General features: G+C 38.5%; 1 protein-coding gene across 5 annotated transcripts in view; it reads right to left on the reverse strand.

Moving 5' to 3' along the window:
• marchf8 (membrane associated ring-CH-type finger 8) overlaps positions 1–25,539 on the reverse strand; it is a 148,439-nt gene that overhangs the window by 71,628 nt on the left and 51,272 nt on the right. For all 5 annotated transcript variants that reach the window (XM_031904973.1, XM_031904974.1, XM_012966348.3 and 2 more), the window contains one exon: positions 3,627–3,792. In XM_031904973.1, coding sequence (XP_031760833.1) covers positions 3,627–3,719 — 93 coding nt within the window. In that variant the 5' untranslated portion in view covers positions 3,720–3,792. The remainder of the gene's footprint in view (positions 1–3,626; positions 3,793–25,539) is intronic.

Raw genomic sequence — 25,539 nt, forward strand, 5'->3', positions numbered from 1 at the left:
TTTACGAAAAGTGCACACCTTCAGCTATTCAGAGACGCCACTCTTCTCTTTCTACGTGGAAAATTGTGGCCGTAGTCCCTTGCAGAAGTCAGCGCTTTGGTCAGAAATCAAGGAAAAACCAGATACAAACCTAGATTTTGGTCAGAAATCAAGGAAAAACCAGATAAAAAACCTAGATTTCTCCCCAAAATCTCCATGGCAACTACCAAAAACTTACTAAACCTCAATTTGCAAGTTCCCCTGAATAAAACGATACCCCATATGTATGGGTGCACATAAAGACGTGGCCACCAAATGCCCCCAAACAGGGGCAATGCATAAGGGCAATTTCAGTTGAAATTTTGGGGGCTGCGCTCTATGTGCACTACCTGCAGTTTTTCACTGTTAACCCCCCCTACCTGTGAGATAACCCCCACAATCTATATATTTACGAAAAGTGCACACCTTCAGCTATTCAGAGACGCCACTCTTCTCTTTCTACATGGAAAATTGTGGCCGCAGTCCCTTGCAGAAGTCAGCGCTTTGGTCAGAAATCAAGGAAAAACCAGATACAAACCTAGATTTTGGTCAGAAATCAAGGAAAAACCAGATAAAAAACCTAGATTTCTCCCCAAAATCTCCATGGCAACTACCAAAAACTTACTAACCATCAATCTGCAAGTTCCCCTGAATAAAACGATACCTATGTCTGGTTGCACATAAGTACATGGCCGCCAAACCTGAAAATGCATAATATTGGGGCTGCACTCTATGCACCCCTTTTTTTTTGCCTGCACCCGAATGAATGGGATACGCTCGGGTGCAGGCACATGTAGCCGATATACGCATGAAAACGCGTGAGAATGCAAAGTCTCGCGTTTTCATGCGTATATCGGCTACACGTGCCTGCACCCGAGCGTATCCCATTCATTCGGGTGCAGGAACAAGTAGCAGGCGTAGGGCTGAATTTTCGGCAAGCGTTTTTCCACTTGCTGAAAAAATCAGCCCTACGCCTCGTGTGGCATCAGCCTAACCCTTGGCAATAGAAACTACCAGAACAATCTTAGCACCTCTGGACCTTTCTAGAACAACTGAAATCAAATGGAATAAAACCACTAAAAGCAATCAAAGAACAATAGTTGCAATGAAATCGGTAAGAGCCCTGGATCCACCAATGTCACTGCAAAAGCAACCTTTTTGGGGCACTAAACACACAATAAAGAACAATGCAAAGATAAAACACCGTAAAATCCAATAAAACCACCTAAACCAACAGAAGAACAATAATTGCAATGAAATCGGTGGTCAGAGCCCTGGATCCACCAATGTCACTGCAAATTCAGCACCCAATAGCAATACAAAAAGTTACAGTGCAATAGAATAATTCAAAAACAGAAATCAATTATGAAAATGCCAAAAAAACACTAAAATGCAACCAAATAAATCAGATAATTATAGAGCAAGATCAGAAATAAAGTTTTAGTAAAAAAAAAGACTGCCAAAGAAAACAAAGACAGAAAGAAAAGAAAAGAAAGAAAAAAAAAAAAAAAAAAAAAAAAAAAAGTGTAAGTGTAAGTGTGTGTGTAAGTGTCTGTGTGTGCTTGGGAAAGTTGTAAATCAGTGTGTATGTGTACAAAAGTGTAATAATGACAAAGATAGAAGAAAAAATGCAAAAAAAAAAAAAAAAAAATTTTTTAGACAGTTGAGATAGAAATAAGCAAAATAAACAGTGGTAGAGAGTTGTAGTTCAGCTTACCCAAGGCAGGCAGACGATCAGGGGCGATCAGGGGCGATCAATCCAGCAGGAAGGCAGCAGGGGAGCTCCATCTCGTCCGAAGTGCGCAGCAGGAGTGAGGGAGCCGACAGTAGGCGGCGCTATTTAAAGGGACAGCAGTGGACACGTCATCAACGCGTGTCCACTGCTGTCATTGGCTGGCGACGCGATCGGTGCGGCTCGGGGACCCGGATCGGTGAGTATGTCTATGTTTGCTCGTTGCCTAGGGGGATCTGAGGGGTTTACAAGCGCTGCGCTGCTTTAAAAGCGAGCGCAGCGCTTGTAAACCCGACAGTGCCATTGGACGTAGATTCTACGTCCCATGGCACTTTGGTCCCTTGGTACCTGGGACGTAGAATCTACGTCCCTTGGCACTTAAAGGGTTAAAGGAACAGTAACACCAAAAAATTAAAGTGTATAAAAGTAACTAAAATATAATGTGCTGCTGCCCTGCACTGTGTGTTTACTTCAGAAAATCTACTATAATTTATATAAATACCCCGCGGTGTAGCCCCGGGGGCAGCCGTTCCTGCACTGGTACAGCTGGGGTGTTTGCTATAGAAACCCTACTATAGTTTATATAAATACCCCGCTGTGTAGCCCCGGGGGCAGCCATTCCTGCACTGGTACAGCTGGGGTGTTTGCTACAGAAACCCTACTATAGTTTATATAAATACCCCGCTGTGTAGCCCCGGGGGCAGCCATTCCTGCACTGGTACAGCTGGGGTGTTTGCTACAGAAACCCTACTATAGTTTATATAAATACCCCGCTGTGTAGCCCCGGGGGCAGCAATTCCTGCACTGGTACAGCTGGGGTGTTTGCTACAGAAACCCTACTATAGTTTATATAAATACCCCGCTGTGTAGCCCCGGGGGCAGCCATTCCTGCACTGGTACAGCTGGGGTGTTTGCTACAGAAACCCTACTATAGTTTATATAAATAAGCTGCTGTGTAGCCATGGGGGCAGCCATTCAAAGGAGAAAAGGCACAGGAACATAGCAGATAACAGATAAAACACTATTGTATTCTACAGAACTTATCTGTTATCCGCTATGTAACCTGTGCCTTTTCTCCTTTTTTCCAGCTTGAATGGCTGCCCCCGTGGCTACACAGCAGCTTATTATATAATAGTATAATATAGTAGTTTTACTGTAGCAAACACACCAGTTTTACCAGTACAGGGCAACAGTGCATTATATTTTTATTACTTTAAAGCTCTTTTATTTTTTGGTGTTACTGTTCCTTTAAGACTGAAGCTTTAAAACATTTGAAAAACTGCTGTAATTCAGCTGTAATGTTAGCTTAAACTTTAAACATGACTATGGGATTCTAGGGAAATCATTAGGAGTAGGAGTATAGATAAAATTGTCTATCAATTTATTATCAGTTCAGTTGTGTTTTAAGTGCCCCTTCCCCTTCCTGGATGTATAAAATACATTAGAATATTAAAAACAGAGGAGTCGGAAATATCATAAACTGAGGAGTCGGAGTCAGAGAATTTATCTACCGACTCCACAGCCCTGCTATTAACAGATGGATTTTGAGTACATGACAGTATTCCTTTAACATTTGGAACACCCCATTGATTTTACCTTTAGTTCTTCTTTAATGTTATATCTGCAAATGCCAAAGGCAAACAGCATCATAACATTTGTACATACTTATCAAGGAAGCGTGTGTTTGTTAATATTTTACAGCATTATGATACTGTTGTAACCAATGTTTAAGGCTAAAAAAATTGATTGCTAAAATTCTGATAATTAGGTTAAATTCACTAAATAAAATATTACATTTTAGAAACATTTACTCTTAATACTATTTCTAAAGATGAATGAAATATACTGTATATTATCTTTCCACTGATGATCCTACCTGATCTTCTCTTTCCTTTGATTTGTTCTTAGAAATCCTTGAGGAGGGGAAGTCTCGAGGTGGTATAATCGAGATTTGATGCATGTTCAACATCCCAGCCCCCCACTCAGTCTTTTTCACATGAAATACTGTTCCCACTTCCCATTTTGAACATTTGTCCTTGTTTCTGAAATAAACAGATAAACAAAAAAAAAAACAGTGATAAATTAGGGAAGTTCTTTTAGTGTGGCAGTTGAATTCTCACACATACATTCTAGTTGGAAGAAGAATTTCAGTATAATATTTCTATTTCCTGGTTACCAAATGAGGGTGAATATGTTGTAAAGACAATAAAGACCTTTACAAAAGATTAGGTCTACAGCTAGTGACAAAATGGCAGAGGGTAAGCAGTTGACAAGCCTTAGCCAACTTCTAGTGTAACATTTGACACTGTCTCCTGCAACATTTTAATAGCTGACTGAACTCCATGCTTTCTAGTTATTGGCGTCAGTTTACCAACAAGTTATGCACCATAGAGATCTGTGATGGACCTTGTTTTGTTTAAAATAAAAAGACCTGTGGAGTCAGGAGTTGTGGAGTCGCAAGCAATTTTGGCTACCTGGAGTCGGGGTTGGCAAATAAGTACCAACTTCTAATAAATTTAAATTGCAATGAAAAAAAATACAATATGTTACAATGTCCTATTTCACATATAATAGCCATAATAAAGTACTTCTCTGCTGTAAGAATAAAGCCCACTGTGTAGTTGTTTCATTACTGGGAAGTCCAGCTGAGTTATTATAACCATTCTATATAGAATGGCTATATACCGTTATCATTTTTTTTACTTGTGTTAAAACTTTAGGTTTATGGAATATTTGTCACAATGACATAGGCTTAGTTATAGATCTAGACCCAAACTTGAACAGTAACCTTATTCATGTTGGCAGTGACCGGCTTGAATGGCCAATAGGGTAGTGCATTAGCCATCCTAGCCAGTAGTTCTTTGGTTTGTTCCCAAAAGCAGACACCACCTTGATAGCTTTAAAATTGCAGAGCTTTGGCAGGGATACATTTCCTTGTATGTTGTGTTCTTTCAATCAACATGGAAAATACATTATTATATTAAAAACCGAGTTGGAGTTACCATAAACTGAAGAGTCAGAGTCGAAGGATTTATGTACCTATTCCACAGTCCTTACTATAAAGGTACTCACAAGTGGAACTTTTATGTTGTATTGGATGTAACCAAATAATTTGCAGCAGAACTGACATTCCAGGACCGTGAAACTGGTGAAGCATGAGGAGATATAATTTCCCAATCCTACTGCTGCCACAATTGTTGGTCATGGCTCTGTGTGTGAGTATGACATGAATTGAAGCAAGCAAGGAGGAATTCATTAATGAAAACCAAACAGAACTCTATAGGGTTCATTACTATTACCAGGCACATAGCTATATAAATTGATGGACATGCAATAGCACTTCTAGCCACTGCAGTATAAATCTAGGCAGGCTTTAGTTACAGGGCTCAGGATACACCCACCTTATGAATGACACACAGGTAAAGGGTGTGCTGGGGATACACACATCTTACTCCTTAAATGTAGGGTTACTACCCAGCCAGTATTGCTGACCTAGTCAGTAAAACATATTTGGCCATAGGTGGTCTTAGAAATGTACTGGCAATATACAAACCGGATTCCAAAAAAGTTGGGACACTAAACAAATTGTGAATAAAAACTGAATGCAATGATGTGGAGGTGCCAACTTCTAATATTTTATTCAGAATAGAACATAAATCACGGAACAAAAGTTTAAACTGAGAAAATGTACCATTTTAAGGGAAAAATATGTTGATTCAGAATTTCATGGTGTCAACAAATCCCAAAAAAGTTGGGACAAGTAGCAATAAGAGGCTGGAAAAAGTAAATTTGAGCATAACGAAGAGCTGGAAGACCAAATAACACTAATTAGGTCAATTGGCAACATGATTGGGTATAAAAAGAGCTTCTCAGAGTGGCAGTGTCTCTCAGAAGCCAAGATGGGTAGAGGATCACCAATTCCCACAATGTTGCGCAGAAAGATAGTGGAGCAATATCAGAAAGGTGTTACCCAGCGAAAAATTGCAAAGATTTTGCATCTATCATCATCAACTGTGCATAACATCATCCGAAGATTCAGAGAATCTGGAACAATCTCTGTGCGTAAGGGTCAAGGCCGTAAAACCATACTGGATGCCCGTGATCTCCGGGCCCTTAAACGACACTGCACCACAAACAGGAATGCTACTGTAAAGGAAATCACAGAATGGGCTCAGGAATACTTCCAGAAACCATTGTCAGTGAACACAATCCACCGTGCCATCCGCCGTTGCCAGCTGAAACTCTACAGTGCAAAGAAGAAGCCATTTCTAAGCAAGATCCACAAGCTCAGGCGTTTTCACTGGGCCAGGGATCATTTAAAATGGAGTGTGGCAAAATGGAAGACTGTTCTGTGATCAGACGAGTCACGATTCGAAGTTCTTTTTGGAAATCTGGGACGCCATGTCATCCAGACCAAATAGGACAAGGACAACCCAAGTTGTTATCAACGCTCAGTTCAGAAGCCTGCATCTCTGATGGTATGGGGTTGCATGAGTGCGTGTGGCATGGGCAGCTTGCATGTCTGGAAAGGCAGCATCAATGCAGAAAAATATATTCAGGTTCTAGAACAACATATGCTCCCATCCAGACGTCATCTCTTTCAGGGAAGACCCTGCATTTTTCAACAAGATAATGCCAGACCATATTCTGCATCAATCACAACATCATGGCTGCATAGGAGAAGGATCCGGGTACTGAAATGGCCAGTCTGCAGTCCAGATCTTTCACCTATAGAGAACATTTGGCGCATCATAAAGAGGAAGGTGCGACAAAGAAGGCCCAAAACGATTGAACAGTTAGAGGCCTGTATTAGACAAGAATGGGAGAGCATTCCTATTCCTAAACTTGAGAAACTGGTCTCCTCGGTCCCCAGACGTCTGTTGAGTGTTGTAAGAAGAAGTGGAGATGCCACACAGTGGTGAAAATGGCCTTGTCCCAACTTTTTTGGGATTTGTTGACACCATGAAATTCTGAATCAACATATTTTTCCCTTAAAATGGTACATTTTCTCAGTTTAAACTTTTGTTCTGTGATTTATGTTATATTCTGAATAAAATATTAGAAGTTGGCACCTCCACATCATTGCGTTCAGTTTTTATTCACAATTTGTTTAGTGTCCCAACTTTTTTGGAATCCGGTTTGTACCCCTACTTCTCTGAAGTGTTCCACCACTATAATCAATCTTCAAGATGGATCTGCAGTTCCATTTTCTTTGCATGCTTGTATACATCACATTTTTACCAATTAAAAAACTTGAACCGAGTGGGGTGCCATTCTGTTAATACTGCTTAAGTGTTCCTCATTCACTCACTGAGCTAACTTTTCATTTTCTTATTTCCTTCTTGCTCAAATGCCTTTATTGCACAATATTATCATATGCTGTTCTGTTTGTTAATGAACAGTAAGATATTGCTTCTTATCAATATTAATCAAAGTGCAAACCATAAGTACAGGGAAAGCCATTGAGTGATTGACGTATGCAAGTGGGTGCTAGACTGATTATCTTTTTGCTCTAATACCCTATTAAATATCTGCCTATGAGCATGAACTGAAAGTGAAAAAAAATTGTTTTTGTACTAAAAGTAAAACTGTTAGGGTTATGGAATAGGGCATATTTTCTAGAGGCAGCTAAGCACCCAAAACCGCCACTGCTGCCTCCCATTTATTTTAAAGGGTGTGTCTCTGAGCACTTTTGCAATTTACATTATTTTTATTTATTTAACAGTTTCTAAGATATTAGCAGAGAAGCACTCTGAGTAAGTTTACATCAATTCATTTCTTAGGTTTAGATCAATACATCACTTAGGAAATCCAAAATATAAGAAAGGCAAGCACTTCGGATTTAGATGGAAAAAAGTAATCAGCAGTAGTTTAGAAGATGAATTAAAATCAAAAAAATGTATTTAAACTAACACATAATGCTACAAAGGCTTACGCGTTTCGTAACTACATGGTACTTAATTCGAGCCTATGATTAAGTACCATGTAGGTACAAAACGCGTAAGGCTTTGTAGCATTATATGTTAGTTTAAATAAACTTTTTTGATTTTACTTCATTTTCTGAGCTACAGCTAATTACTTTTTTCCATCTAAATCCGGAGTGCCTGTCTTTCTTATATTTTGGATTTCCTAGATGGCCCCCTTAGCTGAAGGTCTGGGGCATGAGCACCCGGGCCCATCTCCACTATGGGTGAGATTCTAACTATTTTTACTTAAGAGCATATGTTTCCCTTTGTTTAAAGGAACAGTAACACCAAAAAATGAAAGTGTATAAAAGTAACTAAAATATAATGTGCTGCTGCCCTGCACTGGTAAAAGTTGTGTGTTTACTTCAGAAAGTCTACTATAATTTATATAAATAAGCTGCTATGTAGCCATGGAGGCAGCCATTCAAAGGAGAAAAGGCACAGGCACATAGCAGATAACAGATAAAACACTATTGTATTCTACAGAACTTATCTGTTATCTGCTATGTAACCTGTGCCTTTTCTCCTTTTTTCCAGCTTGAATGGCTGCCCCCATGGCTACACAGAAGCTTATTTATATAAATTATAGTAGTGTTACTGTAGCAAATACACCAGTTTTACCAGCGCAGGGCAACAGTGCATTAGATTTTTATTACTTTAAAGCTCTTTCATTTTTTGGTGTTACTGTTCCTTTAACAATACATGACTTATATTGGCACTTTTTTTGTCTTTAGAAAAGCAAAAATATCTGGACTGTTAAGCATTTCCCATTGAAGTAAATGGCAGCGGCAGTTGTGGGGACTGATGGAAACCAACTGTAATAAATATTAAAAATAAAAAATAAGAGACCGATGGAGGATAGGTGAATAAATTTGCACTTCTTTTACATTTAGACTAAGGACCTTTGGTACAGAAGAATGCTTAGTAAAATTACCCTTCTATAATAAATCTTATTTCCTGTATTTATATAGTGTTGACACAATTCCACAGCGATTTACGGAGATTATACATCACTCACATAAGTCCCTGCCCCAGAGGAGCACTACAAGCTCCCTATCACATTCAAACACACTATGGTCAGTTTTATCAGGAGCCAATTAACTTGCCTATATGTTTAATCAGTGTGGGAGGAACCCAGAGAAAACTCACACAGACACATAAAGAACATACAATGCAGATGGTGCCCAAGTCAGAATAAACCCCAGCACTGCAGTGCAGAGGTACTACCCACTCAGCCGATGCATCTTTCTTATTTCAAACAGTTATAACATAAATCGAGTATGAATTTTATGTCCTTTACTGAATCTTTCCAAAGTTCCGGAAGCGATAAGCAAAAATTCAAAAGTTGTTTTCAACTATTTCTTAATGCATCCCCATGTTAAGTACAAACTCAATTAACAGAGAATACACTTTAAATGGATGGAATCTAATGGCAATCAATGATCTCTTTTAGTCATTGCTTAGAAGATTGCATAAGCAGAAATCCCTCAGGCAGGACAGGATGTTAATGATCATATTTTACTGCAGAGCCTTACTTTAAAGAAATGCTGTCTTGCATTACAGACATATGCATGCGCTCTATGGTTCCAGCTCTTAGTCAATTGTGCAGTGCAAAACCAAGCCAGGTGCTTGACATTTAGTACATGTATGGGACCTGTTATCCAGAATGCTTGGGGCCTGGGGTTTTCCAGATAAGGGGTCTTTCTGTAAATTGGATCACCATATTTTAAAGCTGGCCAAACACGTGGCAATATCATCAGATTTTTGGACTGTGTGGGCTGCGAATAATCATCCTAACAAATGTTATACCATGGCGATAGGTTGTTTAATCAATTAGAAAATTTGTGTTGAACAACAATAGTATCTTTGCATGACCAATGACATAACAAAATGCACATACCCACAGAGGAACTTTATGTATGTTTGATAAATTTCATGCTTTAAAGGCCATTGCTTTCTCCAACAAGAAAGTTTCTCTTCTTTCTTCCCTTCCTGATGTGCTGCTGCCGATACTATTGCAAGTGCTGCTCTCTGTATGCCATTCATATATACTGGACGCATTTTAAAACAAAAAACAAAATCTGACTTGATCATAGCCCCTTCGTTCGTATAAACATGTACTATGGGCTTATAAAGGGGCTACTTTGCCTCGAAACGTTGCATTGTTCCGCAAATAAAATCTTTTTTAAAAAGGAATTTTTCCTCTAGCCCTCAGTGCCATTTGCTTTTTGCTGTTCTACTGGATTTTGGGAGGGTGCCGATCCCTCTGGCAGTGTGCACCGCGCGTTCTGGTTTGGAGAGCTAGGGTGTGCGGAATAAGCCTCTGTTGTACTTAAGCAAGAACGTCATTCCTAGGATAAAAGTTTCCATACGTCACTACTATTTTTTGCACAATATCTTTCATATGATTGTTGTCTGTCAATTAATGGCCAGATTTGTTATTTTTTAATGTTGAATCCTACAATTTTAATCTGAATGTTAGTTTTAGATTGCTGCATTAAAACCTATAATTGATATACAAACATTCACCGTACAGTGGCTAAAATCTGAACATATATGGCCAGCTTATGTCTGCTAAAATCATGTAAACATTAATTAAACCCAATAGGATTGCTTTGCCTCCAATAAGGATAAATCATATCTTAGTTGGGATCAAGTACAAGGTACTGTTTTATTGTTATTATTACAGAGAAAAGAAATATGTTTAAAATTATTTGATTAAAATGGAGTCTATGGGACCTATTACAAAAAAAATGAAGTCTATGGGAGATAGCCTCCCGTAATTTGGATCTTGCTGGATAACAGGCTTCTGCATAATGGATTCCATACCTGTATTCTCTATCTCCACACATACACTAACAGGATCATGTAACAAAAGGTGCAAAGTTTGCCCAAATCTAGTAACCAGCAGTGAACAATGTCACCTGACCATTTAATACTACCTGCTCATTGGCTTCTATGGGTTACTAGAACAGCAGAAAACTTTTCTCCATTTATTACATTACACATTAAAAGGCACCTGTCACCCTGAAATAGTTTCCCCCACCAGAGTTGCGCACTAGTACAGCCCACACTCTGATTGGAGGAAATAATAGTTTTTGGTTTTTGCCAGTGCTAGGCCGCCCACACCAGGAGGGAGCTCCCAGCATAGGTGTCCATGTTGGGGCACAAGTGTGTAATGAGAAACTGGATTTATCAGTAAATTAAGATTTAGCCCCACATTAAAAAAGCAATTATAATTGTCTTTGCAGCCACTTTGCAACTATTTGGAATAACACAAAGGCATATCAAATACCTATAATAAGAATACACAAAAAAAATAAAGTGAATGTTGACTTTAGGAAAAATACTTAAAGATGCATATGCATTGTAAGTGTTTGAATAGATGCTTGAGTACTGCTCAATGTATTTATCACTGCTCAGTTTACTGAATATTTAAGATGCAATAAAAATGCTTCCTAATAGCATGAAATAAGCTTGGTAATAGAGCAAGAAGACAATATATGCTAGAAGACTAAAGGCGCCAGTAATATTAGTGAATGCACTCTAGTATCATCTGTTGGCTTCCAGTAAAGCAGGGTTCCACTTCATTTGCAGTGTTAGGGAAAATTATTTGCTCAAATAAAAGTAACAGAGTAATCAGATCGGACACCAAATCCTCACACTCGTGATCAAGCAGAACGTTCAAATACATCCCAAATCTGCCATGCTGGGTTTACTGGAGGTGATGGATTTTGCCTCTAGCTACAGTTGGATCATATTGGTTATTGAAAACTTAAACTGATGGATGCAGTCACCCACAGATGACGATCGGAGTACGGCTCAAAACACAAAAGCTGTCCTTCTGAATTGTGCTAAGCCACCTGTATAGCAGACTAATTCCTAGGGTGACAGTGTATGCTTCAGCATAACATATACTAAACCATTAAACCCATCTAGGCTTAAAAGACTGTTACAAGTCTGGTTTAAGAGATGGGATCAGTGGACTCAATGCTCTCAGTGCAGCTGACAGGTTTCATACTAAACTGTGTAGCAAAGAAGACATGGCAGCGAGAACAGAGGACAAAACTGATCCAAAGATGGCCATACATGGGTAGATAGAAGCTGCCGACGGACTAATAAAGGGCCCTCAGACAGGCCTACCCGACTGATATCTAGCAGGTTTATAAATCCCATACAGAACTGGAGCGCAGCAACTCAGTAAAGCTGTCTTCATCTTGACAGCCTGTGTCCCGTCAATGTGATCCAATATCACCCACCTCGATGTGGCCAAAACAGTACTTTTGGGTTTAATTAATATTTAAATGATTTTTTTTAGCAGACTTAAGGTATGGAGATCCAAATTAAAGACCCCTTAACCCCAAACCCCAGGTTCCGAGCATTTAGGATAACAGGCCCCATAGCTGTAGTAATGAAAATAACTAATAAATAAAATAGCTTTACATTAATTCAATTTATATGTTATATATGTAATACTGTACAGTGTAGTGCATAGTGTTGCATTATGGGGCATAGAATTGCAGAGCACAATCTTAAAAAGCACCAGAGCCCAGTATCCAATTGTAAATCTTCCATACCCAACTATCACTCAACTTCTTTTTTTTATGTATTAAAGCAATGGCCTGGATCCAACAATGCATCTCATTACGGGTTATTTTAAATGCCTGCTGTGTGACTCTGCAACCCTAAACACAACCTGTATTACTTACCCTTTAACCTTCCACATCAGTCAGGTCAAGCCATCTTCATTTGTTCCAGCACTCAGAAGATGAACACATAACCTTTCCTTTCAGAACACTAAGATGAAAGATGCACTTCTGAGCCAGTTAATGCAATTTTTTAATATACTCCTGGGTAACTATATGCAAAATACATATTTGCTCTTTAGGATATTTTTTTAATTTAGAACTTTATGTTTTCCTAACCAAGCTTCTCATAGTTTTTTCTGTTTGACTTCTAATTCTAGATACGTATAAGCTAGTAACCACAAGAAACTGAAGCTACATTTATTCCCGATACGTACAAGCTCGGCTCCACCTTAATGCCCTCAGCATGAAGAGACAAAAAGAACCCAGTTTTGGAAGGTATTTAATAAAGGTAATAATAATATGACAAGACAGAATAAAGACATCTTATGCAGATTGTGTATTATCATATATTTTATTATTAATATTATTATTATTTCACCTTAGTATATCCTATCCTTTCTTTTACTGCTCAGTCCTCAAAATCTGCACTTTTTGGAATTAAGATCCCAGAATAATTATAAAGATTTCCTTTAGTACAAGTATGAGACCCGTTATCAAGAATGCTTGGGATCTAGGGTTTTCCAGATAAGGGGCCTTTCCGTAATTGCTACTGAAAAAACATTAATTAAACCCAATAGAACTGTTCTGCCCCCAATAAGGATTAATTATATCTTAGTTGGGATTAAGTACAGGGTACCGTTTTGCTATTACAGAGAAAAAGGGAATACATTTTAAAAATTGGAAATATTTGCTTTTAATGGAGTCTATGGGAAATGGCCTGTGGGAGATGGCAGGGATATTTAAGTTTATCAGGAAGATCCCATTTTTAGTGTAGGTTATGGTACAGGTCATTTTCGGGTGGGCTTCAGTAGAGGGTGCTAGGGTTCTGCCAGTATGTTAAGAACAGGTGTTCTTCTAACCCCCACATGCTTATTAGGGACCCATGGGGAAAAGACTTTTTTCTGCAATATAGCATTTGTAGTTACAGGCTTTAATAATATTCCCATGCAATGAAACACTTATATTACAAGCTGTAAAATAATAGCAGGGGTTCATTTTTAAGGTAGCCAAATGCATTTTATAGGGCCAAAATATAGTTTATAGCAGCAAACATTAAAACCCTACATGGGACATATCAGGACTCTCTGTACATGTTGAAGAAGTCTGTAGAAATCTAATTTTCTTAAGCAGTTCTAATATTCAAATCCCATATTCCCTAAAGCTTCACATTCCACATGAGGTGAGTCTGTGGGAAGTTAACATCCCTTCAAAAATGGCAGCAGCTCTATCGTGTAATAAAACAGATTCTTTTACATATTAGCAAACTATGATATGCTACTAAATCACCATTTATACATGTTACATTAAAGATGGAAATCTTTACCCTGACACCTAAATATTGCTACATGCTCATTGGTATAAAGCAGTTTATATAATTATGGCCCCTGTAATGCAGAAATATCCCAGCAATAAGATTAATAATACTGCCTGCCGGGACTCTGCAGCTCATACAGAGCAACATGTGCAACAAGGGGGAATCAAATCCTATGTGATTCATGGTCACCTTTTCTGTCCAGGACCCAATTTATAAATAGCAAAGCTTCTGCCTCAACAGAAGCCAAAGGCTACAGAGAGAGCTGTAGGTAAACACTGAGGCTTCTCTGCAGTGCAAATCCTTGGGATTACAGAAGGATATTTACTGTGTAGGTTTAGCTCAATGGATTGTACGCGGGATGCTGAAATCCACAGACAAAGAAGACAATAAGAATTTCCCTTCAGGTTTTGGAAGGTAGCTAAGCTTTTTTAAATGCAGCTAGAGCTCATAGTAAAAAGAGGAATTTTCATGCAAGTCTTTAAATCAGAACTTAAGCAGAGGTTAAGCAGTAAAGGTAAAAGCAAAGCTACAGGCATTCTGTAACGTGCCAAATAGCACACATATTCCCAAAAAGTGGCATTCACGGGCCGACCAAAAGTGTGAGCACATTTTTGCCTACAAATGCTCTAGGGAGTGTTTCCTGGTCGGAAAGTGCTTATACTTTTACTTCCTAGTGTCTCCAAACCAAGTGAATGGGAGCCACGGGAGGTGATCAGAGGTGCCTGTGTCCCATCGGCTTATTACAACCGAATGTTTAATACAGAAGCAAATTTCCATTCAGATACAGCGTTGCTTTAAAGGCACGGTATATAGCCCTTTTCAGCATGAGCTGAATAAATAGGGCATGATCTGAACATAATTTCATCTATTGTCTTAATGAAGCAAAATCTATGGTTTTTGTTTTTTCTCACGTAAAGAAAAGCAAAACTAAAACCAGTTTAACTTTAGAACTTCCTGTCATTTCCTGGTCCTGAAGAACACAACAAGGGCTGATAAAACGAATGAACTACCTTCTGAGAAGCTCTCTGATAATGAACTGCTTAAAGGAGACCTATCGCGCTAAAAAATATTACCAAATCATTTTCTATTGTGTTAGCCAAGCAAATTAAACTTTACTTATGCTATATAAATTATTTTAATTTTGTTTCCTTTAGCTTTAAAATTTACAAGCACAGCAAGCAGGCAGGCGCCATTTTGTGGACACTGTTATTGAGGAAAGTTTTGTATCACCCCAAAATCTTGTGTAAGAACCATCTAGGCGATATCTAGTAAGTGCTGAATGGAAATTTAAAATAATTCTAATTAAAAATCTGAGCTGTCAATCATATATATATATATGATTGACAGATCAGATTTTAAAATACTTTTATTACAGATATGGAGGATTTAATAATGATAAAAAAATGGGTTTCATATTTAATTTCCAATGACTTTTATTATCCAGCTTTTTATGTATGGATGACAGGTCCCCTTTAAAGCATGCTGCTTAGAGAAGGGAAGGGTTTGTTTGTTTAGAGGTGGATGGGAGTTCTGACCAAAAGAAAAGGTAAGTGAAAAAACTTTATAATGGCAAAAAGTTAAAACAATAAGCAATTTTCAGCACAACACCTATTTAATGTGCTCATTTTAGGTATATACTGCCCCTTTAAGCCTGACAGTTTCAAAGTTCCCATCTGGTTTGAGGTCATGCAGCCCTGTGGATGGTGAGAAACAGAGAGCTGAACCTGTGAACGAAATGAGCAGAGCAGATGGAACTGAAATAAATCCACGTTCCAGGAAAATCTATTTGTGCAAAGTGTGAGTGCATCTGGAGAGGATTCATCCCGCAAGAAATGAGAAAATTGGATAACTGCAGCGATTTGATAACAGCTTCCAAATTAATTACTGTTACTGGTAGTATTATAAATGCCATTTTCCCTATGAAGGCAAATTGGATAAAGATGTATATATATATACACACACACACACACACAGGTATACGACTCATTATCTAGAATGCTGTGGACCTGGGGTTTTCCGGATAATGGGTCTTTCCATTATTTGGATCTCCAAACCTTAGGTCTACTAAAAAAATAATTAAAACATTAATTAAACCTAATAGACTTGTTTGGCTCTAACAAGGATGAATTGTATCTTAGTTGGGAACAAGTATAAGGTACTGTTTTATTACTACACAGAAAAAGGAAATCAATTTTAAAAATCTGCATTATAAGAATAAAATATAGTCTATGGGATATGGCCTTCCTATAATTCTTTATATTGTAATGGAACAACTTGGTGACTTATAACATAAAATATATAAAGATATTTTACAAAACCAGCGCATTATCCACTATATAAAGTACAATATGGACATTTTCCATTGCATCATACTGTAAATGATATATTTAATAATGATGCATTCTGACATCAGAATGCAACAACTATAATTTGATTATGACATTAATGATGACAGAGATTAACAGGCATAACGTCGCTTTCCAAAGTAAATCGCCATCCAGCTGGGTGCTATAGCAAACATTTGCATTGAAGATCTCACAGCCCCCTACCACTTGTTATCTGTAAAACTATGTCTTATTTGTCAAAACAACTGCCTAATAAAACAAAGGCAAGGAGCAGCATCAGATTAATTTTGGGACTGGACAAGAAGGAAGGGAGATGACGTCCATAGAATTAAAACTGCAGTACACAAATACAACAGGGGTAGTGAGTATGCACCATTAACACTGTTGTACTGTAAAAGATAAATATAATGTACTCCACTAAAACCAGAAGTCACTTCCACAACTTCTACAGTCTTATAAATTACAGTAGGTGGTACATTATCCTCTATATATAAGTGAAGAATGAATTAATATAAAATTAGACAAGATAAAAGTAATAAATTAAACACCCAGCTATCACGTAGTTAAGAGCCCAGTAACATGTTTGTAATACCTTTAGCCAAGTACTGCCCTCAGGTGTTAACAGAAAATAAAATATATGAGATGCAACTAAGTTTCTGGCAAACCATTTGCTTGCAAACATTTTATTCCTGTTGCTCACAGATCTCAAATAATACATTTATGTGAACAGAAGGGGATCTGTGCTCAATAAAGTCAAGAGGAAGAAGCCAGATATCTGACACAGTAAGAATGAAATGAAAGCTTTTATTAGCACATAATTAAAGAGCACAAGGCCCATTATGTTTATTGCTATAAGTGCCACTCATATATATAATACTGTCACTGCCCTACAGTGCTTTACATACACACACACACACACACACACATATATATATATATACTGTATATATATATATATATATATATATATATATATATATATATATATATATATATATATATATTTGGTGCCTAAAGCACAGAGGGATTAAAAGAATAAATTAATCCCAGAAGGAAATTTGCTTTTTATTATTGCATAAAGTAGCCCAAGGCAACATAAGTTATGTTGGCTCAATTACTGATAGGGTTGCCATCGTTCCAGTATTTTACCAGCCTTGTTAGTAAAAAAGGAGCCAGTGTTACAATGTACAGTAAGTTTGTAAAAAATTCTTACTGTACATTGTACATTCTTGCTGATTTTCTGGCACACTAAACATGGAAAACCTATTTACTGATGGTGGGTTAGGGTGGAAAAAGCAAAAAACAGACAAAAGCCAAGATGATTTGGTAACAAGGAGACTAAAGCTACTCCATCTTTGGTCCTTGAGAGGTAGTTAATTGGACTCCCAGTGCAGAGATAAATCCCCTGAACAGGGAGTTGAAAAACTGCCCCTGTCCTTGTATAAGTGACACCTGCTAAAAAAACAGAGGGTAAATAGAGGGAGATTGTATACTGGTAACATAATTATCTACCCCTCAAAGACAAAAAAAAAAACATAGAGTAGCTTCAAAGTAAGAAATACAGTGGTTAAAATGGTTTATGTTCAGCACAAGCCCTATTATTTGTATTCATGTTGAATAAGGAGGTATACTGCCACTTTAACTGTATTTTAAAGAGAAACACATAAGCCCCCACTTATTCATGTTGAACCCCTACATGCATCCAAGCAGCTTTACTGATATTCATAACTTCATAGGAAACAAATAGGGCTTTGTGTGTTTGTCCTAAGGAAAGACTTGCAATTCTCGGACTCCCTGACATTTAGGATCTTTGTTATTTTGAGCATGTTTGTTCCCTTTCTTAGCTGCTTTATCTTTTAGCACACAAGTATTTATGTGGTCACTCACTATGTAGGCAGCCTTTCAGCAGTTTTTAGAAAGAGGGACACAAAAGCTAGAAAAGCAGAAAATAAAAGGTAACTGCATGTATAGAAGTAAAGGTTGGCCCTTTAGACTGTGGAGATGCCTATTCAAAAGTTTTTGCGTGTGTGTGAGTGTGTGTTACGGTACCTAAAATGATATATTAATTCTTGTTGGCAGAAGCAGAAAGGGAATGATGAGAGAGATAACAAACTAAAGCCCACCAGCACAAAAAAGCCCAATGAACTATTAATCATTTTTCATGACTATCCCCAACTGACCTGGCTACTGCCACTGTTCCAGTCCTACTGTGGTTTTATTTTTTCGCTCCAATGCATTTGTTTTTGCTCATCAATACTGTGCCTGATCTAGCCATCATTCTCTTTTCCAGTCTTTCTTTGGGATGTCCTTAGTACTACACTCTTTCTCCTCACCTCACTCTTTCAGATAAAGTGAGTGCATCTTGGAGATGTAGCTGCAGATCGCTCGCTCCCAACCAGAACCCTACCTGACCTGGCTTCTCACCTCTATTTATAGACCCGCGCCTGCCCAGCAATAACGTCACAAAAGGGACGGGGAATGTTGGGCGGAAGAGCTCAACCTGAACCCGCCCATGACCAGCACAAGTGATGTGCCAAGGTCGGCCCGCACATCAACCCCTACCTAAATATGAAAAAAGGGCCAATTCATAATTCTATTTCCAACTGCAGAAGTATAAAGCAGTAGCTTGTAAATAATGGTAACTAAGCTGTATGAATCCATATTGTGGCAAAACAACCTTATTGGGTTTATTTAATGCTTCAGTGAATTTTAGTAGACTTAAAGGAGAAGGAAAGGTAAAAACTAAGTAAGCTTTAACAGAAAGGTCTATGTAAATACAGCCATAAGCACTCACAGAAAAGCTCCTCCTTTTTACATAACATGTTCTTTTGTGTCAGACTTCCTCTTTCAGAAAAATCCTTCATTCCTGGGGCCAGATTCTGAGCAGCTCTCTCCTCTCTCCCATCTCCAGCTCCCCTCTCCCATAAGAATTCATAAAACTCACTTCCCCCTCCCTTAGGAATGTGTGATCTGAGTTACAAACGGCTAGAACTGCAGCAAAAAGCTACAAGGACCAAGCTAAAATGGCAGCTGCTATCTTAAATCAACAGAGAGAGCTTCTAAGGCTCTTTACTAAGGTATGGTAAAGCTTTCTGTCTAGGTGGCACTAATGTGGCCAATCTATTGGCAGTAAAATGCCAAAATGCCTTTCCTGGAAAATCCCAGGTTCCAAGCTTTCCAGATAATAGATGCTATGCAAGTACAAGCTTTAGGCCTTGTTGATATAAAGGGTATGCTATCTCTTATAATACAGGTACTTGACGCAGTGATATATTGTGTATCCTTAGTGTTGTAGCATATTTTACAACAGGGGTTACTTTTTATCATAATATACAAGTTTTAATGAGTTGGGGCACAATGACACCACTAGGTACCGTTTAAGCATATATTTAACATGCTAATACACTGCTCATCTTTAAAACATTGCTTAGCAAGTATACAGGTCAGTATATTCCCCTTGTAAGCAAAGAAACATATCAAAAAGCAAAACCGTTAGGGTTTAATAAAAGTGTTAGTGTCGAGGTTGGTAAGAAAAAACTTGCTTTTCAAGCATTCAAGTTAGCTGGGACAGCAGAAACTTTCATCAGGTACAAGGAAGCAAATAAAGCATGCAAAAAAGCATCAAGCAAGCTAAAGTAGAGCTGGAAAGGGATATTGCAGCTAGGAGTAAAAGGAATCCAATTTTAATTTTAAATATGTAAATAGTAAAATAATGAAGCAAGAAGGGGTGGGAACCTTATTTTCACAACCAGTTGGTTGATGAGAACAAGGAAAAAGCAGAAATTTTGAATTCATATTTTTCATCTATCTATACATCTGAGGAGCCAGTTAATGAAGGCTTCCCTTTTAATGGAACCAATTCTAGTAATATAACTACTGATGCATGGGTCACTCAGGAGGAAATTCAAAAGAGACTTCAGCATGTAAAGCCAAACAAAGACCCAATACTGGATGGTATTTATCCCAGGGTATTTAACAAGCTTAGCTTTGTGATTGCCAAACCTCTTCACTGAGGTCTTACATGGTGCCAAGAGACTGGCGGATTGCTAATGTGGTGCCGTTATTTAAAAGGGGTCCCATTTTCAGCCTGAAAACTATAGGATTGTTAGTCTGACATCAGTGGTAGGAAAACTTTTGGAAGGGATAATAAAGGATAGGATACTTGAATAGTTTGTGCCAGCATGGTTTTATGAGTAACAGATCTTGCCAGACTAATTTAATTGTCTTTTAGGAGGAGGTGAGCAGGAATCTTGATGCATAGGTGGATTTTCACGGTGAGGGCAGTGAGGTTGGGGAATGTCCTTCCTAGTGATGTTGTAATGGCAGATTCTGCTAATGCCTTTAAGAGGGGCTTGGATGAGTTCTTGAACAATAATATCCAAGGCTATTGTGATACTAATATCTACAGTTAGTATTGATGTCTGTATATATAGTTTATGTATGTGAGTGTATAGATAGGTCAGTATGGGTCTGTATGTGAGTGTATAGGTCAGTATGGGTCTGTATGTGAGTGTATAGATAGGTCAGTAAGGGTCTGTATGTGAGTGTATAGATTGGTCAGTATGAGTCTGTATGTGAGTGTATAGATAGGTCAGTGTATAGATAGGTCAGTATGGGTCTGTATGTGAGTGTATAGATAGGTCAGTATGGGTCTGTATGTGAGTGTATAGATAGGTCAGTATGGGTCTGTATGTGAGTGTATAGATAGGTCAGTATGGGTCTGTATGTGAGTGTATAGATAGGTCAGTATGGGTCTGTATGTGAGTGGATAGATAGGTCAGTATGGGTCTGTATGTGAGTGGATAGATAGGTCAGTATGGGTCTGTATGTGAGTGGATAGATAGGTCAGTATGGGTCTGTGTGTGAGTGTATAGATAGGTCAGTATGGGTCTGTATTTGAGTGGATAGATAGGTCAGTATGGGTCTGTATGTGAGTGGATAGATAGGTCAGTATGGGTCTGTATGTGAGTTTATAGATAGGTCAGTATGGGTCTGTATGTGAGTGTATAGATAGGTCAGTATGGGTTTGTGTGTGAGTGTATAGATAGGTCAGTATGGGTCTGTATTTGAGTGGATAGATAGGTCAGTATGGGTCTGTGTGTGAGTGTATAGATAGGTCAGTATGGGTCTGTATTTGAGTGGATAGATAGGTCAGTATGGGTCTGTATGTGAGTGGATAGATAGGTCAGTATGGGTCTGTATGTGAGTTTATAGATAGGTCAGTATGGGTCTGTATGTGAGTTTATAGATAGGTCAGTATGGGTCTGTATGTGAGTTTATAGATAGGTCAGTATGGGTCTGTATGTGAGTGTATAGATAGGTCAGTATGGGTTTGTGTGTGAGTGTATAGATAGGTCAGTATGGGTCTGTATGTGAGTGGATAGATAGGTCAGTATGGGTCTGTGTGTGAGTGTATAGATAGGTCAGTATGGGTCTGTATTTGAGTGGATAGATAGGTCAGTATGGGTCTGTATGTGAGTGGATAGATAGGTCAGTATGGGTCTGTATGTGAGTGGATAGATAGGTCAGTATGGGTTTGTGTGTGCTGGGTTTACTTGGAAGGGTTGACCATGTTGGTCTTTTTTTCAACCCTATGTAACTATGTGTTAAAGGCTATATTTAACTGTTTAGTAAGAGTCATTCTGTTTTAACTATGTATGACAGATATATTATTTATACACATTTTCCACTAAGCAGAATAACACCAGCTACAGTTTCATTTGTAATGTTATTCTCTATTTATATAACCTAAAAGGAAGCAAGCAAGAAAAGATTTTAGAAAAAGCTAATATAACCAGAAGAAATTCTTCTGCTGTGTGTATTCCTCTCCTGTGAAATAGTGACTTTCATTTAGGAGTTTGTACTTAGCAGAACCAGATATTTATGCTCCATAAGGGCCTTGCCGTGGGATATAATCATTCCTTTATAAGCAAAGCCATTACTGCTATTCAAATCACGAGGAAACTTCCAGCTCACATTATCGTGAATTACAAGAGATTATTAGCGCAATAAGTTACATTCTTGCCAAAAATACATTTGAGCAAAAACAGAATTAATCCAAATTATTTAGCTTGTTTACCAGGAGCAATAAGTACAGACATTTATAGTTCAATACAGTCTTTTTACAGCCTTTTTTTGTTTTGTTTCCTAACTTAATTTAGTCGCCTTTTATGAGGAGGTGAGCAGGAACCTTGATGCTGGAATGGCAGTTGATGTCATATACTTGGACTTTGCTAAAGCGTTTGATACAGTACCTCACAGAAGGTTAATGATCAAATTAAGGAATATTGGCCTAGAACATAATATTTGTAATTGGATAGAGAACTGGCTGAAGGATAGAGTACAAAGAGTGGTTGTAAATGGAACATTTTCTAATTGGACCAGTGTGGTTAGTGGAGTACCGCAGGGGTCAGTCCTTGGGCCTTTGCTTTTTAACTTGTTTATTAATGACCTGGAGGTGGGCATAGAGAGTACTGTTTCTATTTTTGCTGATGACACTAAATTGTGCAAAACTATAAGTTCCATGCAGGATGCTGCCGCTTTGCAGAGCGATTTGACAAAATTAGATAACTGGGCAGCAAACTGGAAAATGAGGTTCAATGTTGATAAGTGCAAAGTTATGCACTTTGGTAGAAATAATATAAACGCAAACTATCTACTGAATGGTAGTGTGTTGGGGGTTTCCTTAATGGAGAAGGATCTAGGGGTTTTTGTTGATAACAAGTTGTCTAATGCCAGGCAGTGTCATTCTGTGGCTACTAAAGCAAATAAAGTGCTGTCTTGTATAAAAAAGGGCATTGACTCAAGGGATGAGAACATAATTTTGCCCCTTTATAGGTCCCTGGTAAGGCCTCACCTTGAGTATGCAGTGCAGTTTTAGGCTCCAGTCCTTAAGAAGGATATTAATGAGCTGGAGAAAGTGCAGAGACGTGCAACTAAACTGGTTAAGGGGATGGAAGATTTAAGCTATGAGGTGAGACTGTCGAGGTTGGGGTTGTTTTCTCTGGAAAAGAGGCGCTTGCGAGGGGACATGATTACTCTGTACAAGTACATTAGAGGGGATTATAGGCAGTTGAGGGATGTTCTTTTTTCCCATAAAAACAATCAACGCACCAGAGGTCACCCCTTTAGATTAGAGGAAAGGAGCTTCCATTTGAAGCAGCGTAGGTGGTTTTTCACGGTGAGGGCAGTGAGGTTGGGGAATGCCCTTCCTAGTGATGTGGTAATGGCAGATTCTGTTAATGCCTTTAAGGGGGGCCTGGATGAGTTCTTGATCAATCAGAATATCCAAGGCTATTGTGATACTAATATCTACAGTTAGTACTAGTGGTTGTATTTATAGTTTATGTATGTGAGTATAGATTGGTAGGTGTGGGTTGGGTGTGCTGGGTTTACTTGGATGGGTTGAACTTGATGGACACTGGTCTTTTTTCAACCCTATGTAACTATGTAACTATGTAACTATGTAGCGACTACATTGTACTAATAAGAACTCACAGTGTCTCTCATTCTTTCAGTGGGGTCTGCACTAAAAAAAGTGCAAAGTACAGGACGGACAGTTAGCACTTAAAGATCTTAAAGGGTTAATATAGTACCCAGTTATTTACACAGAAACAACACAGGGCATTTGTTGCTAAATCAAACAGTTTAGAAGGTATAGAATCCCTACAACAGTAGTGATCCAGACATTCAAAGTCATCACAGGGGGATACCATCTTGGATTGTGTTGGGAAAATCAGTGACACTCACATACTCAGTGTGCTCTGGGCAGCTCTTGAGAAGCTAAGCTTAGGGGTTTTTGCAAATCATCAAGCGTTAAATTAGGTTTAACGGTCATAAAAGCTCATGCTTTGGGGCCGATTAGTAAATAATTCAGATTATTAGTACAGGGTAGCTCTGAAACCAGTACAATTTCCATCAGAATCTCATAATCAGCCTTATATTGTGATATATTTTCTATATATACAGTATATTGTCAATCCCTAAGCTCAGTAAGTGACAGCAGCACAGAGCATGTGCAGGGAATCAGCAGAAAAGAAGATGGGGGGCTACTGGGACATCTTCGAAGTCACAAGTCTTTACTGCTAAAGAGCTGTGGTTGCCTTAGGCTGGTACAGAATCCCAAAATGTTCAGGGCTTTAGTTCTCCTTTAGGGTGAAGACACACGGAGCTACTAGCAGCAGCTACAAAAATAGACAATGCTGATAATTGTCTCTACATGTTTTAGCAGAGGCAATTCTCAGTATAGTCTATGGCAGGGGTAATTTCTGGCATTTAGTAGCCGTGACAAGAAGCTGCTACTAAGTGCCATAAAACTTGGTAAATCAAGCATTGTACCATATCTGAATGTAATCTGGCCACTGGAGGTCTCAAACCAAGTCATGGCTGCCTTCCTTCATATAAACCAACACAGAGATGTTAATACATATTCAGTCAGTCCCTCAAAGCAAATTTGTTTTGCTGGAATACTATATAGTATGTAAATATAAGAGAGAAATAAAAGAGATAACCATTCATGTGTGGTGATAAAAGACTGCACTAAGTAAAGGAAAGGTGAGGTCCCTTGACAAAATCCCTTGGCCTGGGTTTAATTCCACTGTTGCCTCCTGTTGACCTTGGACAAGTCACTTATTCTCCTAGAGCCTCAGGCACCAATACTACATTAGTAAGCTTGACTGGGCAGAGGCTGCCTGCGCTTGACAAATGCTATATAAAATACGGAGCACTATATAAGGATAAAGAACATGTTTATGAATAGCTGCAGGCGCCTTCCAGCACTGATGCAAATATTCACATATCCAGCAGTCTAGACTTTAAAAAAAAATATCCAGTGGGCAATAAAATAATAAATATGCGCATATAAAAAAACAGAGTATCTGTTCATACAGATAGATAGGGTACAGGCAGACACACAGAGTGCGATAACACAGATATACTTGTTTCATGAGTCTACTGATGGATTTCAGCAGGGCACACTAAAAAGGATGGAAAAATGAATGAATGTATGTTATTTGGGAAAGCACTGAAATTTTTTTAAAAACTATACCATGCCCAATTCCATAAGCTCTAATTAAAAAAAAAGACCATACTGTGATTAGAGGGTTTGACTGAATAACCTACTTAAAGAGGTTTGCATTATACAGTGCAACACATTCAGACAGAATTATTCCCTATAGAGAATGGACCTAGGGCTGCCACCTGCCTGGTTTGACGTGGACAGCCTGGTTTTCGGAAGGGCTGTCTGGGTCAAAACTGCCCGCCCAGTTTTCCAAGCTAGGAAAAGCACCCAGGACTCGGGCAATCCCATGTCATAACCCCGCTGCTGATATCCCCGGCCCTGCCCACTACATAAGCC

This window comes from Xenopus tropicalis, chromosome 7 (genome assembly GCF_000004195.4).
Source record: "Xenopus tropicalis strain Nigerian chromosome 7, UCB_Xtro_10.0, whole genome shotgun sequence".
Classification (NCBI taxonomy): Eukaryota; Metazoa; Chordata; class Amphibia; order Anura; family Pipidae; genus Xenopus; species Xenopus tropicalis.